The sequence below is a fragment of the Peromyscus eremicus genome, chromosome 3 (assembly GCF_949786415.1).
Source record: "Peromyscus eremicus chromosome 3, PerEre_H2_v1, whole genome shotgun sequence".
In the NCBI taxonomy this organism is placed as follows: domain Eukaryota; kingdom Metazoa; phylum Chordata; class Mammalia; order Rodentia; family Cricetidae; genus Peromyscus; species Peromyscus eremicus.
Genome location: NC_081418.1, coordinates 45972051 through 45989906, shown reverse-complemented (window position 1 = coordinate 45989906; position 17856 = coordinate 45972051). Strand labels below are relative to the sequence as shown.

Genomic DNA, 17856 nt, shown 5'->3' with positions numbered 1-17856 from the left:
TGAATAAGCCGTGGAGCAAGCCAGTGAGCAGCACTCCTCCTGGTCTATGCTTCAGTTCCTGCCTCCCACTTCTTGCTTCTGTTTCTGCCACGACTTCCATATATAATAGACTGTGACTGGATTATGTCAGACAAATGAGCCCTTTCCTCTACAAGGTGCTTTTGGTCATGGTGGTTATTACAGCAATAGACAGCACACCACAAGACTTATTACTATTACCCTTTATTTATTTAATTTTTTTGAATAATCAGTGTTATCAGAGTCCCTGGTGTTTAACAAAGATTTGGTCAGATCTTCCTAGTGGAAAGTATTGTCCTTTGTTTTTCCAAGTCACATTTCCCTGTGGCAGTCTGTTCCTGGTTGAGCATGAGGATTTAAATTCAGCATTGCGTGATCAGGGCCTACATCAAGGTCGATGTTGGACACACTTGGCTAAAATAGGACTCAGGAGTGACTGTCACACAATGAAGATGGAATCCACCAGTCAGTCTCATCAAGTGAATCAGCTTCAGTATTCTTCATGGAAGGGATAGTCCTTTTCATTGATTGCACTGCAACAACACAGATGGAAAGGAAAGAGTCCACAGAAGCAAAGATATGATAGGAGGGAGGCATTCTCATATGGTGTATCCAGCCATCTCTGCGCTCTTCAGTCTCTTCCTCAACATGACTATGGACACAGGGCATGGTGGGGAGGGCCTACAACATGACCCTCCCCCTGAAGTATGAGGGGAGTATTAAGGAAAGAGAGCCTGTAAACTATTACTGACATGGTCACCAGTAGATTGTCCTAATGAGGGATCGTAAGCAAGATGACACACCGCTGAGGGCCTCAGAACTACTATCTCAAATTCTCACAAAGTTATGAAGGGGGAAGTACTATTGAAATTGACAGATGGTTCACTAATATTAAATAAGATATAAATATTATCAAAGAGCTTAAAGAATCTGCTATATCTAACCTGGTATTCAGTGAATGTTTGCTGTAATTAATACTATCATCTCACTTTGTAGATAAGAAAGCAACTTGGTGACATTACCCAGACTACCCCAGCCTCATCTCTAGTGAATAAGCAGTAGAGGTTGTATTAGGACCCAGCTAGGTTCACTTCTGAGTCCACCAAATCCACTAGCTCCACAATCCTCCCAGTTGATACCCACTGGCATAATAAACACATCCCCAAACCTCAACTTTCCCAAAATGATAATTCTGGACTTGAGTTGCTCAAGCAAAAACAAAACAAAGAAATAAAAACATATTGAACTGTTAAACGCTTTTGGCAAATTTAATTGACTATGTGTTCCCATTTATCTAGATTTTGATCTTCCTCATTTCTTCCGAGACACCATGGTCCAGGTCCAATGACTATCATCTTTCCCACGGGTTATTATAATAGTCTCTCAAAGCACAAGTCATTGTGAATCTTTTAAGGCATGTCACATTATGCCAGCCTCTGCTCAAAATTCCCTCATGGCTTATTCCTTCTTTAGACCTAATAAGCAAAGGCCTATACAAGTCTATATCACCTGCATGACCTTAACCTGACGTTGTCTCCAACTTCCTGTTTTCTTACAATGACACCCACTCATTGCACTGTATTCTCAATAGCATCCTTTCTCAAGTGCTCTGAACCTGTTGCATCAAGGCATTTGCAACAGTTGCTATGACTGTCAAGAATGCCATTTCCTTAATATCATGTTACTCATCCTTCCCCTTCTTTAACTGTCACTCTATCAACACAGCCTCCCCTAGACAATCGTGCATTAAAGTATCTATCACACAGGGCTCACCACATCCTGCGCCTTTTGCCCTACTTAGTTTTTCTCTGTGGCATTTGTTACTCTCTGATGTACATAGAGTTAGCTCGCTTTTCCCTCTGTAGAGTATAAGATGGGAAACAGGAATTTTGTAGTGTGATGTCATGAATATCTAGACCATTCCTGGCCATAGCACATTGAAGTAAGTTACTGAGTGAATGAGGGAGGGAATGAGAACTTTTGACTCCCACATAATAGTGACAACTCCTTTCTTTAAAATCCTAGCTCTGTGTGTAAGTTTCAGAAAATGAGCATCACATAACAATGTCTCTATTCCTGGTGATTCCCCTGGACTCAGATGTTCATTTTTCAGAAGAGCCTTAAAATAGTATTTGAAGACAAAAGTCATCCCCCAGTCCCTCAGGCCTTCTGTTCCTTCCCACTAACACTTTACAACATTAGATAAGGCCTGCTCAACCTCCTACTTAACTTGGTGCCACTTACGCAAACACGCCACAGGCCCTCCAGTTTTTGTTGAAGCTGAGAATGGTGGTCATCTCCTCATCACTCAACTGGAAATCAAAGACCTAGAAAGTTCCAAAAACATCCTTAGCCAGGAAAGTGTTGGTGGGACATGAGGTTCTAGGCATTTCCCCTAATATGTCCATGGGAAACACATTATTCTCTAAATTGAGAGTAAATTACAGAATTTAGTGTTCTGAGCAGGAGGAGATTTGGCTTGTAGGTGTGCTAAGTGTGCACAATGACTATGATTCCTGAAAGGTATTTTAGGAGGACAGCTTTTCAGTCCAGTACATCTGTCTACAAAACAACAACAAAAAAAAAGAGGACAAAGACAGCGCACAGTTGGCCAGGACAATGATCGGCCTGTGGTCTAAGAGCTCAGTGGTTTGCAGTGGTCTGCTCAGTGGTGTAAGGCACAGCTGTGATCAGTCCTGACAAGGCTTTGCTGGTACCTGCCCTAGTCCATCCACGACCCACTAGTGATCATCCAGCCCTGTTGAGGCCAGCTCTCTGGCCTAGGAGTTGATAAAGGGCTTGGAACAAGGGAAGACACACTGGCAATGAAGGAATGGGATGAGACGCTGAAGGACAGGGACCCTCCTTTTCTCCCATCATCTGTTCCACTGAAAAATATCAGCTAATCAACCGCATCTTACCTGAAAGTTCTCACGTATGCGTGAGGGTGTCACAGACTTGGGAATCACCACCACATTCCTTTGGATATGGAACCGAATCAGAACCTGTGCATGAGGAAGAGAAGGCATGTGTCCGTTTATCTACAAGAAATCCTCCTTCTGGTGAAATGACGACTAAGTAGTTCCCTATGGTCCAACAGCAACAATTACTATTAACAAGGCACGTCACTACTAGGGACATTTGCCAGTTCCCTCCCTGTGTCCCTTGATCCAGGACACAACATTATGATTTTCCTAGTTAGGAATGAGGAGGACAGCCTGTGGCCGTAAGGCTGAGACCCTATACAATTGGCCCCTGAACCTCAAACCCGAGGGCTTGGCAGGAAGCTGAGGGACAGAGGCAGTCCTTGCTTCAATGATACTGGTCGTGTTTTCTGAAACTTCCGATGGGCTTACAATTCCCACTTGTCCCTCTCCAAGGGATTAAAAGCAAGCAACACAGTTCACTCCATGATTCCATGAATGGATTGCTGGGGGAAAGGAAAAAACACTGTTTTACCTGAGCTGTTGTTTTCTTGTGCTTGGCAGCAATCTCCTTGATCTTGGGAATCTCCAGTACTACAGGGTCGTCTGGCTTGGCACTAGAGGAAGAAACACGGCTGGAGTGAAAAGCACCGTGGCTACCTGCCAGTGAGCATCAGTTCCAAGTCAGTGCCAAGGCTGAGCATTGCAGCCTTTTCCCTCTGCTGCAAGGCAGGTGGCGTGATCTGAAAACGTTGTGTCTTTCCCCTGGGTTCATGCATACGTCTAATGCTTAGTAATTTGAGAAGACCGCCCCAGAACTGGATGGCAGAAATGGGGTATTTGGGGGGACCTGACATACTACCATTTTAAAAACACTTTGTCATCAATACATTTTCCCATGTGACTTGAAAATTTGTAGTATTAACCAATTATGGAATCCTAATTTTAAGAGTAATAAATGAGCTACCACTCTGAAGCCTTACTGAGGTCTGTCTGGGGAGCCCAGCGGGCTGTATGCTGTGATGCCAATGCCCTTGGAGTGACAAAACTGGATCAGTTTCTCCTGGGTGAGGTATGGATGGCACTCAATCTGCAAGAGAAAACATCCCCATCATCAGAGGAGCAGTCCTGCTTTCTAGGTGGTCAAAGCACTTTTCCACATAAGGAAAGACAAAGACCAAATGCAACTCGTGGGTAGATGTGCTACAAACTGGACCCAGAGATCTGCCTCCCACCTCCCTGAGCATCCTGAACACAGACCTCAGAGATGAGACTCAGTAGATAGTATGGAAATTGCCTCCCAGTGTGGAAGCAGTCACAGAGCACAACCCTTCACCAAAGAGAATTTACCTGGTTCATCACTGGCTTGTGTTTCAGTCCAGGCTTGCTCAGGAGTCTTTCAATCTGCATGTGGTTGAAGTTGGAGATGCCCAGGGCTTTCACCAGCCCCTGGTCCACCAGTTCCTCCATGCCCTGTCACAGTAAGGAAGACAGTTTGATGACTGTAGGAGGATACAGGGATGCTGGCGTGGCTTAGTCCTTGGATAAGAGGAATAGCTCCTGCATGGCAAGGTCAAGTGAAGCCCTAAAGAGGATTTCCATCTAGACTGGGGTGCCCGTATGGCTGGTTCCAGCCATTCTAGCCCTCCTCAGCACAGCTATAACCAAGAAGGAAAAGAGAAGATTTTATTTGCTGTCTGCTCTTATGCCAGAGTGACCCAGACAAAGTGACATGAGTTACCCAGGAAATGGCCTAACATGTGAAGAAAGGAATCATTTCTATGATCTCTTTTTTGGTTTTTTGTTTTGTGGTATTAGGGACTGAATCTATGACCGCTCCTGTGCTAGACAGGCCATCTACCCCTGAGCTTCATCTCTAGCTCCATCCCCTTTCCATTTTTCAGTTTTGAGATAGGATCTCTGTAAGCCTCTAACATAGCTGTGATTATAAATGTGCAGTAAGGAATGCCTTGCCGATATATGGCCCTGGCAAGGTACCCCAGCCTGGACTTGGATGGCCTGGCATCTGTCCCAGTGGCCTTTTGTCCAACCCAAATTGCATCAACCTAAGGATGTGAAGTTTATTTATTATCTAAATACAATGAGCTTGTTCTGACCTTTTCCAAAGATAATTATCCAGCTGATACTGGCAGCCTTACATTGAAAATGGATACATAGGCCGGGTGGTGGTGGCACATGCCTTTAATCCCAGCACTTGGGAGGCAGAGGCAGGCGGATCTTTGTGAGTTGAGGCCAGCCTGGTCTACAGAGCGAGATCCAGGAAAGGCGCAAAGCTACACAGAGAAACCCTGTCTCGAAAAACCAAAAAAAAAAGAAAGAAAGAAAAAAAGAAAAAGAAAATGAATACATAATTGGTTCATTCTAAGTTCCTGTTTATAATCTGCTTCAGGAATGTGAACATATACAATGTGCTTCCTGCTTGGGATTCTTACAGCCCAGTTCAAGAGCTCGGGTTCCAGTCACTGAGCCATCACCGCAGTACTGGGAACCTCAGCTTATTTGGCAGTTCAGATAGCATTGGGATGAGGAAGATGAGGAGGAAATCATCTAATCCCAGGGGAGACATTAGGAAGTGAGTTTAAATTGGGGCTGAAAATGAAATAGCACATGAAGAAAGGTGGTAAAATCGTGAAGAGATTGGGGGAAGGAGGAGCTAGGGCTTAGAGGTAGGGACAAGCCGGGTGTGTCCAGCTGACACATGGTGTCTCATCTTTGCCTACAAGTTGGAACACTCTGAAAGCTCTATAAGAAATGCATATCTAGGTTACACACCTTGGCTTCTGAGGAGTTCTCTAGAATGTAACATGGGCATTAGGATGTTCTGAACTCCTCTGGAGATTCAGTGTACAGAGTTGAAAACCAAAGCATGGATGTGGACAGATTTTTCTAGGCGGGGCAGCTGGATGTTGATGAGACAAGAAAATCCAGTGGGCAGTGAGATACTGTGAATGTTCTTCTGTGTCCTGGGCCAAGTTTGGGTAGGTTGTATGATCCATCTTGCCCTCCTTACATCCATTTCTCTTTCCCTCTTTTGAATTCTGTTCCCTGAGGTTTCTATTAGATTTGTTGCGGGTCCACAGAACTGCCTCACAGCTGACATACTCAGTCCTGTTGGTTTCTAGTAGGTCCACAGAACTGCCACACAGCTGACACATACTCAGTCCTGTTGGTTTCTAGCGGGTCCACAGAACTGCCACACAGTTGACGTGCTCAGTCCTGTTGGTTTCTATCAGAGCCTCTGACTTTCAGCAAGACATGGACCAGGGAAATGTCTCGGTTGGTAAAGGTCCTTGGTTACAAGCTTGACAGTCTCTATCTCTGGAACCTGCATCTTAGAAGGAAAACAACCTACTTCTGTCCTCTGACTTTCACAAGTGCCTGCACATGCATCACTTTAAAGTGGAGAGTGAGAACTGGAGAATAATAATCCTGAAGTTATATACAGAACATTCGAGCCTTTTCACATCAGGGCAGAGTCTCAAGGGGCCCTGACAGAAGACTTTAACTCTGAGCACCCTGGAAACAAGTTGGAACCTACCTCCCAGGCATCCAAGAATGTGGATTTACTCATGAGAAGTTTGCCATTATTGTCTGTGGGGAATATCTCACTCCCAGCCTGTAAATAAAAACAAAAAGCTCACTGGAATCTGCATTTAGATACCTGGTCCTGTGAAGAGATGTCTCAGAACAGTGCACTAAGAAATACCCATGCCTGCACAACATTTGGTCAAACTCTGGAGAGCTCACATAAAAACAGTAATCCTCAATCAAATTTCTATATCAGTCCACCATAGGATATGAGTCCTCTATTTCTGGCAATACTGGATAGGCTCCAGATACATTAGTGTATTATAGAAGCCATCATTATCATCCCGTAAATTAACCAATAGAAACTTTAAGGTCAAGGTCAATAGACAAAAGTCCTATCAGAAGGGTGTGGTTATCTGGGGAAGTGGGTAGCCAGCTTCTGCCTTTGCCACCTTTGGAAGGCTTGAGTGTTGGAGACTAGGCCACTATCACCACAGCTGTTCCTGAGGGCAACAGAAGAACTCACAACCCTCCAATCCTTGGGAGCAGAGCCCCAGACACTATGGAGTTGTTCTTCAGGCTTGACGAACTAACTGCCAATATCACCACACTTGGAGGTCACTCCCTTGGCACACTTTGATTTCTAGGGACTTACGCAAGATTATCCCAAGATGTCTTACCCAGGGCACTCCTGGGCATGGATTCAAGAGGAAGGTGGCTGGTCATTTGAGCTTATCTGAGCTGGCAGAAATTACTGTTTCTTTCCAACACAGTTGCATAAAACCAAGCATGAAGCTCACCAAATACCACCTGTTGTGTCAGCCTCCACGCTACAACGAGGTCCTTTTTTGCTCTGTGCATGATCTTCTGGGGACCAAAGAGATGGCTCAGCAGCTAAGAGCACTTGTTGCTCTTGCAGAGGACCTGGGTTTGGTCCCCAGCACCCATGTGGTGGTTCACAACCATCCACAACTCCAGGTCCCAGGGATCCCATGCTCTCTTCTGACCCCCACAGGCACCCAGCATGCACATGGTGCACATACATACATGTAGACAAAACATCCATACACTCATGGTAAAATTAAATTTTAAAAAAGATCTCCTGCTTCATCCCTCCCCAGAGTCACAGTCTTGGCACTGTAGCCACTTTGTGGCATCTCCCAGAAAGTAGAGATAAGGCAAAGAGCAGCTCAAACCTGGAATCCCTGTGGCCAGTGCACTAGGTACAGGTCCAGATAGTCCAGTTTCAGATCCGTGAGGGTTTTCTGAAAGCATTTCTTCACCAGGCTTTTCTCAAAGAACGTGGGCCACAGCTGCAGGTGACAAGAGGGCATTAGGACTAGGGAGAGAAAGGGCCACACTGCAGTCACCCTCCCTGCTTTGAGGTTTGTAAACCCCAGGACAGGCCATTCATGTATAGTAAAATTAGTTAAGTAATGCAACCCAGTAGTGAATGGGAAAAAAAGAAATTAAAAAGGAAAGAAAAGGACATGGCTGCTCTTAGGTATGGTGGAAGAGAAAGTTTATTGTACATAAAAGGGGGAGCATAGGTAGAAGCAGGGACATCTGGAATAGTCCAGAATGGACATGACCAGACTGAGCTGGGCCATGGAAGGTGGTGAGGGAAAGGGGGGGAATATGGTCCAGCAGCCTGGAGGCCAAAGGTACAAAAGGGGAAGGTAACTAAAATGTCTGGATTATATAGGGAAGAGCCTCTGGGGAACGGGCAGGCCAGCCCCTGGCCTGAAAAGTTCAGGATAGAGGGTGGGGTGTGCTAGTCATACTCTGTAACAGGTAGGGACCTAGGGATGCTGGGAGAACCTGATAGTCAGGCCCCTTTTGATATATTAAATATAAAACACCTCAGCTGTTTGGGATTTGAAACTTATCAAGCAGGTCATCAGCTCTCATCAAGGTCATTTCCTAAGGGTTCTTCTATGCTCTTGATATTCTGTTTGTTTCTTTGGTCATTTAACACAGTTGGCCGTTGGCTAAAATGTATATTCCTGTGTTATGCCCTGCCTTGGCTCTCATTTCTCAGAGGGCAGGAGTTGTTGTTTGCTCTTAAAATTCAAGCATTAGGACGCAATTAGAAGCAGCTGGCCCTTTTAGTACTTCCCTGTGCCCAGGCTGGCCAGGCCCTGTGATGAATGACAATGAGTAGATATAAGTGTGGCCACTCCAAAAGTGGGTGTTTGTGTGTGTGGAAATCTGCCCAGATATATAAAGGAGGCAGGGGAAAAGGTCTAGGAGACATACAAGGGCATATGATCAGCTGGTAAGCTCTTGAAGCCGGTCATACCCAGAGACTTTTACCTGCCTTGAAGTCGTATCCACTAATGGAGGCTTTTAAGGGCCAGCCTTCAAGACCTCCTCTCAGGGTCCAAAGGAGACACTATAGTAAGTGAGGGAAAGACTAACGGCGAAGGAATGAATCCACTCACACTGTGATCTGTCTGTGCATGTCTCCTTATTCTTTTGCTCTTCTCCTAATTTTCTGGGCCTAATTGTCTATCATTTTTTAGCTCTATTTCTCTGTTCTCATCTTTCTGCTTCCTCCCATCTAGCCTAATAAGTCTTCTTTCACAGGAGGCTCCAACAATAGAAAGAGTTGCAAGAGTTGCCTCTCATTGGTCAAAAGCACATTCATAGGGTAAGGGATAAGGAGCCAAGCCATTTACCAAGGCAACACACATTTTCAAGGTTTTGGGAGTAAGAGAGGGGGCCATAGTGCCTAAATGAGACAAACTTTGAGACATAGGTCTATTGTCAGCAGACTTGGCATGCTTTTCTTAGGGCGCTTTGTGTTAGTAATCTTGGTAGACACCTGTGACCCTGACCTGTGCATAACTGTAAAGTTTTAAACTCATGATCTATTTACAAATGCCTTTAGTCTAGTTTGAACTTGCTCTGAGATAAAAATGAACTAAATGTGTGCAGTTTGTGTCAGACTGAGGTGAGATTGTTATTTTTGTTAGTGTGAGTAAAAGGAACAAGGTAAGCTTTAAGTGTCTACAGTCTCATGGGACAATAGATCTAGTTATGAAACATATCCTAGTACATTTTCAACATATCAAACTTGTACAGTTAAATGAAAAGTCATCTTCCTGACCATCCACAGATATATGTGTGCCTATAAGATTGAAATGCAATCATGTGATTACATATAGACATTTCATGAAAATGTTTGGTAATGGGAAGATATCATTGTTGTAATTGCACAAGAAATCTACAATAAACAGCCAATTCATTCAAAAGGCAATAACTTCAAAATTCTCTGTGTTTTGCTTTAATCCTCCATCAGAATTCTTGACTTTTATGGGTTGACCTTGTAAATGACAGTTGAGTTCTCACTGCATAAGCCTGTGACCTACAATAGCTCATGATAAGGGCCTGACAATCCACCGTAGGCCATTGTACCTTGCTGACAATGAAGAGGTCCTCCCGCTTCACAACCTTCTCTTTGATCTTCTCTTGGATGGCTTCTCCCACTTCACTCTCATTCTGATAGGCATAGGCACAGTCAATGTGGCGATATCCAGCATCAATGGCGGCCTTCACAGCTTCCTTGACTTTGCCTGGTGGGGACTAAAAGAGAATAGAAAAGACAGTTAGACACTCCCAAGGTCCCCTCTTAAAGGCTCCACATAGACCAGATTCTCAAAACCATAACCTTGCTGGGATCTTTAATCCAAGTAGACACAGGAGACGAAAACATACATTGGGGAACTTTTCAAAGCAAAAGAAAAAAAGAATTTTTTTTTATTTCCTTCAATTTTGGGGTTATCATATAAGTGATGGGTTTCATCATGGCATCTTAATACACATGTCATTGTAATGTTATCACCCATGTCCCAGTCTAGTCAATAATTAGTTGTCCTCTAATCCAGGTTGATCTTGAAGTCCCTCCAGTTTCTGAGAGTGACAGACGGCTCTCCTTGAACTTGCCCAAGGTCAGTCTGAAAACTAGATTCTGAAGAGACCAAGAGGAATTTTCAGACTTCGGAGAGAAGGACCTCAAAATGGTCATTACAAGCTAATTTGCTCTGCCATGGTGGAGTATGAGGCTGAGCAGATTCCTCAGTTTCTCTGAACCTTGACAATGAATTATAACAACAATAACAGCCCTGCCTCATGAGACCTTTGTGTTGCTTGTTTGCCACAAGAATGTGAAGTTTTTAGCACATCACCTGCACTTAGTAAGGCTCGGTAGATGCAATATGTGCTCAATGTTTCAGAAAAGGAACAATAGGAAACTATAATAACTGATTTTTCCCCTGACCAATAAGAAAATCAAAGAGAAAAGAACATTTGAAACATCACCTTGTGATCTAACCTAGCCAAGCTAGACATTAGTGTAAGAAAAGTAGCACTCAGCACTCATCTCTCTGCAGAGTATGGGGCTACATGCCTGTGATCCCACTATGAGAGGCACAGAGGCAGCAGGGTCCTGACCCTGAGGCCAGCCTGGGGCACATTACCATCTCACTCCAAACAAAAGAGCATCTGCTGGAGGTGGAAGCCCATGTTTGTAATGTTAGTATTTGGGAGGTAGAGGGTAGGAGAATCATGAGTTCAAGGCCAGTCTCAGCCACATAATGAGCAACAGGCCAACCTGGGATACCTAACACACTCTCATACAATAAAAATAACATTTTATCTCTCACAAAATCTAAACATTCTTTTTAAAGTATCAAACTTTGAGAAGCACATTAAGCAGAGATCAACAGTTACACCTTCATGTGAACAAGGAATTGCCAGAAACTCAAAAGCTCTGGGGTCGGGCCCAAGGCCCCACTCTCCTGCATGTCCACTGATGAGCAGAGTCCTTATAGCAGCACCATCTTGTAGGTGGAAGTTTCTGTCTGCTCCCAAACAACCACACAGGAAGGTACTATTAATAATAAGTTATTAATAACTAACTTGGCTGACAGCTTAGGGTTGCCTCCAGGCAGCTATTACAACTTAAATTAACCCATTTCTATTCTTCCTCCCAGCGTTCTCTCTGCCCCAAAATTCCTGCCTAGCCATCTACCGATGAGCTTTTTATTAACCGTGAGAGCAACACATCTTCACAGTGTACAGAAATAGTGTTCCACAGCACCATCTCCTTACCTTGAAAACAACTCCTTTACGATATTTACATCTGCTTTTGAAATTCTGAAAGTTGAACTACTGTGAATTTATCCAGGGTGAGTAGATTCCCTGGAGACTTATGGTTATTTGTTACCGTAATGGAATGTGAAATTTCTAACTTGGTTGCAAGTCTCACTGTTCTAGGAAGATTTCAATCCAGCACCAATTACAAAGAGGGATCCTACCCTCTGTGCAAAGAAGAAAGAGAAACTGAGGAGGAAGACTGAGATGAGTCTCTGAGACAGGAGAGAAAGGTTCCCAAACAGCTCATGATCCAGGGATGAAGGTTTATACCTGTAATCCCAGTGCTCATGAAGCTGAGGCAGGAGGGTTACTCCAAGTTCCTTCGAGGCCAGTCAGAGTGAGACCCTGTCTCAAGAAATCAAACTGTAAATTGAAAACGGGTCTGTAAACAAGCTGGCTATTGTCATGTTACCACTGAGCAGACAGGCAGAGTTAGAAGATGGAACAATTCCAGACCTGTCCCAAGAGAGGCTGGGAAATCTGCTTCACTGAGCACTGGGATGGGCCATGGAGCAATAGGAGATTAACACACCCAGGGAGGACCTGAGCTGTAGTCCTCATGCTGCTCAGAGTTCACTGTGTCAGGGAACCACACGGAGTCTCAGTAAAGGAAACCACACGGAGTCTCGGTAAAGGGTAGCGGTTCAGTAGCCCGGGCTGGGCTCTGATACTCTGTTTCTCCCCCAGGCTCCCAGGCAACTGGGATGCTGGTATAGAGCCTTACATCATGAGCAGGAGAGGGAGAAGGGTCATTCAGAACTCTCTCCTCTCTCTCAGTCACTCAGCCAGTAGCAAACCAACAGAGAGTCTGAGAAGGAGAAGCGTCTAAGAAAACAATGGCTCTGAAAACAGTTTTCTTCCCAAAGGACAGTACAAAAAGCAGGGAAGCTAGCCTCATTTCAGAGAAAGGTTCGTCTTGAAACTTTGCAACTCAAAGAAGCCCCAAGTGAAAGGACTTTGGGGGCCAGCTATGGGCTTCCTTCATTGTACAGCGGATGCTGGGCAATGAGGGAAAATGCCAAGGTCCCCCCTCAAGAGAAGCAGGTGGCCCAAGACTGCACACTCACCTTCCAGGTACCCAGGCCCACAATGGGCATCTTGGCTTTGGTACTGAGCTCCACGAAGGTGGCCATGGTTGCTGCAGAGATTTTTCTGAGAGAGCAGATGAATGCCTGCTTCCTCTACAAGGAGGCTGGAGGAGTTTTTATGTCCTGGATAAGGAGGCGGGCTCTTACTGCATTGGCAAGCAGCCACAGTCAAGGGGTGGGGCACTCAAACAGGATACTCATTCAAATCTTTGTAGGACTGATTAGCGTGAACAAAGATTAAACTTTGTACATTGTGAAGTCTCCCTGGTGCAGCATGCATGATTTACTGTGGAGTACAGCTCAGAGGTTTGTGAACCTAAACAACATGAGTAAAGAGGCCCTCCAGGATGAATTGGCAAGTTTATTAGGAAAGAGACACTGCCATAGGAGTGGATATAACTCTGTGAACTGAGTGGGTGTTCAAGCCATTTGAGGCAAGGAAAAATGTCAAGGCAAACTGAGATATCTTACAGTAACTATTTTGAAACAACCGTCATGGGCCACAGAAGGATGTCTGTTCTAGAGTAAACTGACAGATGACGTTGTGGAAAGATTTTATAATGTAAGGTCATGGTAGCCTTTGTGCCAGGCTCTGGTTCTGCAAATGCCAGTAATTTAATTGGTATTCATGCAGTTCTGCCAGATTGTTGAGCAAAAATTCCTATAAGCGAAAATTGAGAATCAATCTACCTCAAGATCCAGCTATACCACTCCTGGGCATATACCTTGTGGTATACTCCGTCCTACCACAAAGACACTTGCTCAATTATGTTCACTGCAGCTTTATTCATAATAGCCAGAAACTGGAAACAATCTAGATGTCCCTTAACTGAAGAATGGATCAAAAAAATATGGTACATTTATACAAGGGACTATTACTCAGCTATTAAAAATCACGACATCATGAAATTTTCAGGCAAATGGATGGAACTAGAAAAAATTATCCTGAGTGAAGTAACTCAGACCCAGAAAGACAAACATGGCATATACTCAGTTATAAGTGGAGTTAGCTGCTAAGTAAAGGGTAGTCATGCTACAATCCACAGACCCAGAGAGGCTAAGTAATAAGGGGGGCTCAAGGGTAGACACATGGATCTTCCTGGGAAGGGGAAATAGAATAGGTTTTGTGGGTGTACTGGGGGTGAGGGGGATGAGAACATGAGGGATCAGGCCTGTTGGGGTGGGAGGCGATGGAAGGAGAGAGTACTGGGAGAGATGACTGGAACTGGGGGGCATGTGGAAACCTATTGCAACAGAAACTCTGAAATATTTGAGAGTGACCTTAGTGAAGACTCCTAGTAATGGGGGACACGGGGCCTCAACTGGCCGTCTTCTACAACCAGGCAAGTCTTCTAGCAGTGAAACTGAGATACCAACACAGCTACAAAACCTATAATCTGTCCTGCCTCCAAGATGTGCTGGAGTAATGGTGGTACAGAACTTTTGGGAGTGGCCAACCAATGACTAGTCCAACTTGAGTCCCACACCAGGAGAGGGAGCCCATGTCTGACACTGCTTGGATGGCCAGAAACCAGAGGCTGGACAGCTCGGAGACCAAGGATAGAATGAAACACAACTGGGGGAAAAATTCTATGAAATGATAAGTAATGATATTCTGCTATACTCATAGGTCAGTGTTGTTTTAAAAAATGATAAGTGGAGCTGGTTACCATGCAGAAAGGTCAGGAGGCACGAGCCACGACAAAACCCGGTATCGGAGCTTTATTAGGAGGAGGGGAGGAACAAAAGAACCAGGCCTGGGGAAGAGGCACATGCAGAGAGAAAGAGGGAGAGAGATAGTGGGGAGAAAGAGAGCAGAGGAGAGAGAGGAGGAGTCTGTGTCCAGCTTTTTAAGGATTCCTGTGCACATGTGCAGGCAGGCTTACAGAGGTACACCACACATGCGCTGATTGTGTGACCGCTGCGTGAATTTGCGCAATCACGTAGCACATGGCACAAGACACCCTCCAACCCCCCCCTGCACATACTCTGACTGCTCAAGGTTCAACCAGTTGTTTACTATCTGGGACCCCTCACCAACTTAGAGCTACGTGTATAGGTTAAGGTGAATGTGCTAGGCCAACCAGCCTTTGTGGCAGCTCAAGGACAGAGCCTGGGACTTGTTCAGGCCTTCCCAAAATAATAACTGTAACACCAAACCAGTAAATTCAAAGGTTACACATCCTCACCCAATCATATGATGCAAAGGCTTGTACCACCCTGCTTGCGGGTTTTTCCCTTTAAAAACCCCTCATCCTGAGAGTTCAGGGCCATCCTCCTCCACCTGCTGTGTCGAGTGTTGCACATGGATCAAGCCTAGGCTTGCTTGTTATCAATAAACCCCTGTGTGTTTTACATCAGATATCAGTTCTGTGGTGGTCTTGCTCAGGGTCTCACAACAAGACCAGGTTGCTGTAATTCTCCAACATCACATCAATGTACAAAGCACTCTGAGCAGAGTCCAGGCATCCCCACTCCTCTTTCGAGAAGTCCACAGCTACACCCCAGAATGTCAACAGACCCCGGCACATGTTTACTGGAGAAACAGCCATTTCTTTCTGTTTCTCTTCTTTGAGTTTCTCCTTCAAGGACAATGAATTGATGGTTTGTTGCCCTGAATCCTTTGCTACTGTCTCCTCCACCTCCATTTTCCAGGCCTGTTTGTTCTGCTCCACAGGTGAGCAGGTCTGACTATCAGTGAGCTCTGAGAGGTTCCAGGGCCACAGGGTTTCAGTTCTGACATTGCCACTGCTGCTGACTGGTGACTTTCCCAGGCCTCTCCACAAGGTGCTTGTGGTTGTGGGTAGTTTTAGCTTCTTGCAAGACCCCACCCCCACCCCACTGTGCAGAACAAGACCCTCCTTGCTGTGTCCTCCAAACCCAGGTCTATACCATGTGTTTCCCCAGGTGCAGGCCCCTGAGCTCCGTCTGGGAATGGGCCCTTGGCAATCCTGGCTTTGGCTCCTCAGTCCCACTTCCCTGGCCTCACCCACAAGGTATAACAAGAATTTCAATCCCGAGCATCCTCAAGTGGACTGAAAGTCTCGTCAGGGAGAAATGTCCTAAACCACAGAGGAGAGGCATCCCTTTCCACGTGATAGGGGGCAATAGGGTGAGAGGAGGCTTCCTGGCACACTGCTGTGGCTTTCATAATAAAAGTAGACAAAGCAGGGAGCTCTGTAGGGACACTTAGGCTGTAGACAGGGAGAGGCAAGTGGTTAGAGCAGGTAGAGGAGAAAACAGCTGGAGAGGTGTGCTAGGAGAGGCTTTGGAAAGTGAGGGTTCCAATAGAAGAGCAAGTGTCTTAGTAAGTACAATTGCCCAGGTGGTAGGTAGGTGCCCCAAAGCAGGGAGATGCCCCATAATGGGTGCCACAAAGTGGGTAGCAGGCTCCGGGAGCCAGAGAGAGGACACTTACTGAGTAGTGGAGGAGAGGTGGGTGGTCAGACAGGTGGAAAGAAGAACAGGCAGACTTTAGAATCAAATTTGGCCGGTGGCCAAAGCCAGCAGAAACAAATGATCCATACATACCTTAAGAGAGTCAGATTAGTAGCATGGTTCAGAGTGGCCAAGTTCCTTGGGAGCGAACTCATTTATGCCACTCCTAATTTTCAGTGCCATATGAATGAAGAAAGAAAGAAAGAAAGAAAGAAAGAAAGAAAGAAAGAAAGAAAGAAAGAAAGAAAGGAAGGAAGGAAGAAAGAAAGGAAGGAAGGAAGGAAGAAAGAAAGGAAGAGGAAAGGACAAGACTTCTCCTAGGTGTGGTGAAAGAGAAAGTCTATTATAGTTAAAAGGGAGAGCACAGCCAGAGGGAGAGACATCTGGGAGAGTCCAGATTGGACATGACCCTGAAAGGAGAGGGGGGAGGAGAGTGTTATGCCCAGATCGTGAGGACCCCCAAAAGACCACCACAGAGACCGAATCCCATATGTAAAAGCAAAGAGCCTTTATTTTCAAGCTCTGAGCTTGGTCCCTCTGTCTGTCTGACTATGCAGCGGTGAGAGCAGAGAACCCCGAGCTTAGATGGGGTAGAGTTTTTATCATAGCAGAGGATGGGGTGAGGGGATTTCCAGGGTTCAGGACCCTGACTGGCTGACATTTGTCTAGGGGTATCTGTAAAACAGAAAATAGGTGTGTGTTAGACTCAAGGACATCTGGCCACCTTATGTAATGGTTGGAATGTTTGGGATGTCAGGTGTAGGCTCTCCCTGGGTGGTATCAGCTTATGGCTTTTCCTGGGTCTTGATGTTGCCTACCAGTAAGTCTGTCACAGAAGCTGTGTCTGGGCCTCTAAGCCTGTCATGGCAGCTGTGTGGTCAAGCTGTTTTGGGTCCCCTCTACAGGGAGAGAGGAAAGGAGACAGACCAAAAGGCCAGGAGGGTAAAGGGTAGATGAAAAGAAGAAGAGATAACCAAAATGGTTGGGTTATATAGAGAAGGGCAGCGGGGGGAAGGACAGCCTAACTCCTGGGCTGGAGAGTTGGGGTGGAGTGCAGAGTATGCCACCCATACCCTGTAACAGGTAGGAACTGAGGAATGCTGGGAGAACCTGGTAGCCTGGTCTGCTTTGATATGTTAAATAGACACCTCAGCCATTTGTCCTAGAGTTTGAGACTTAATAGTACTAATAAACTCAGGGATGTGTGCATACTCCTCAAGCACCCTACCATTTTAGCTAATCCCTATTACTGCCCCTCCCCGCTTTATGAGAAATGTGGACAACTATGTAGCCATGGTTGGCTTTTATCCACTGATCCTACTGCCTCCAGCCCCTGAATGCTGGGATTCCTAGCATGGGTTATGCTTGATTTTATTTCGTTTTTAAATTATTGCTTGAGAATTTTATACATGCACATGATTTGTTTTGATCAAGTCTACTCCCCATTCCCAGCCCTCCAATGCCTTCCCTACCCATCCCCACCACTACTCCTTCCTAATTTTATGAGTTCTTTAAAAAACAAACGAACAAACCCCGAACCATGGATACCACTTAGGCTGCCGGTATGTTTGTGGATGTAGGGCCATGGACTGGAGCATGGGAAGCTCTGAGAGGTAGTGTCCATGGAGAAAATAGACTTTCCCTCTTTACACAGCTATCAACTGCCAATAGCTCCTCAG

General features: G+C 45.4%; 1 protein-coding gene across 1 annotated transcript; it reads right to left on the bottom strand.

The window, feature by feature from the left end:
- Positions 1–206: 206 nt before the first annotated feature.
- LOC131906784 (aldo-keto reductase family 1 member B7) lies at positions 207–12843 on the bottom strand. Its single transcript, XM_059257542.1, has 10 exons — positions 12719–12843; positions 9912–10079; positions 7688–7804; positions 6502–6579; positions 4293–4415; positions 3926–4032; positions 3478–3559; positions 2940–3023; positions 2263–2345; positions 207–551 (listed from the first exon to the last, which is right to left on the bottom strand). Exons 1-10 carry the CDS (start codon positions 12782–12784, stop codon positions 509–511), a joined length of 951 nt encoding a protein of 316 aa, XP_059113525.1. The 5' UTR covers positions 12785–12843; the 3' UTR covers positions 207–508.
- Between the last annotated feature and the right edge of the window lie 5013 nt (positions 12844–17856).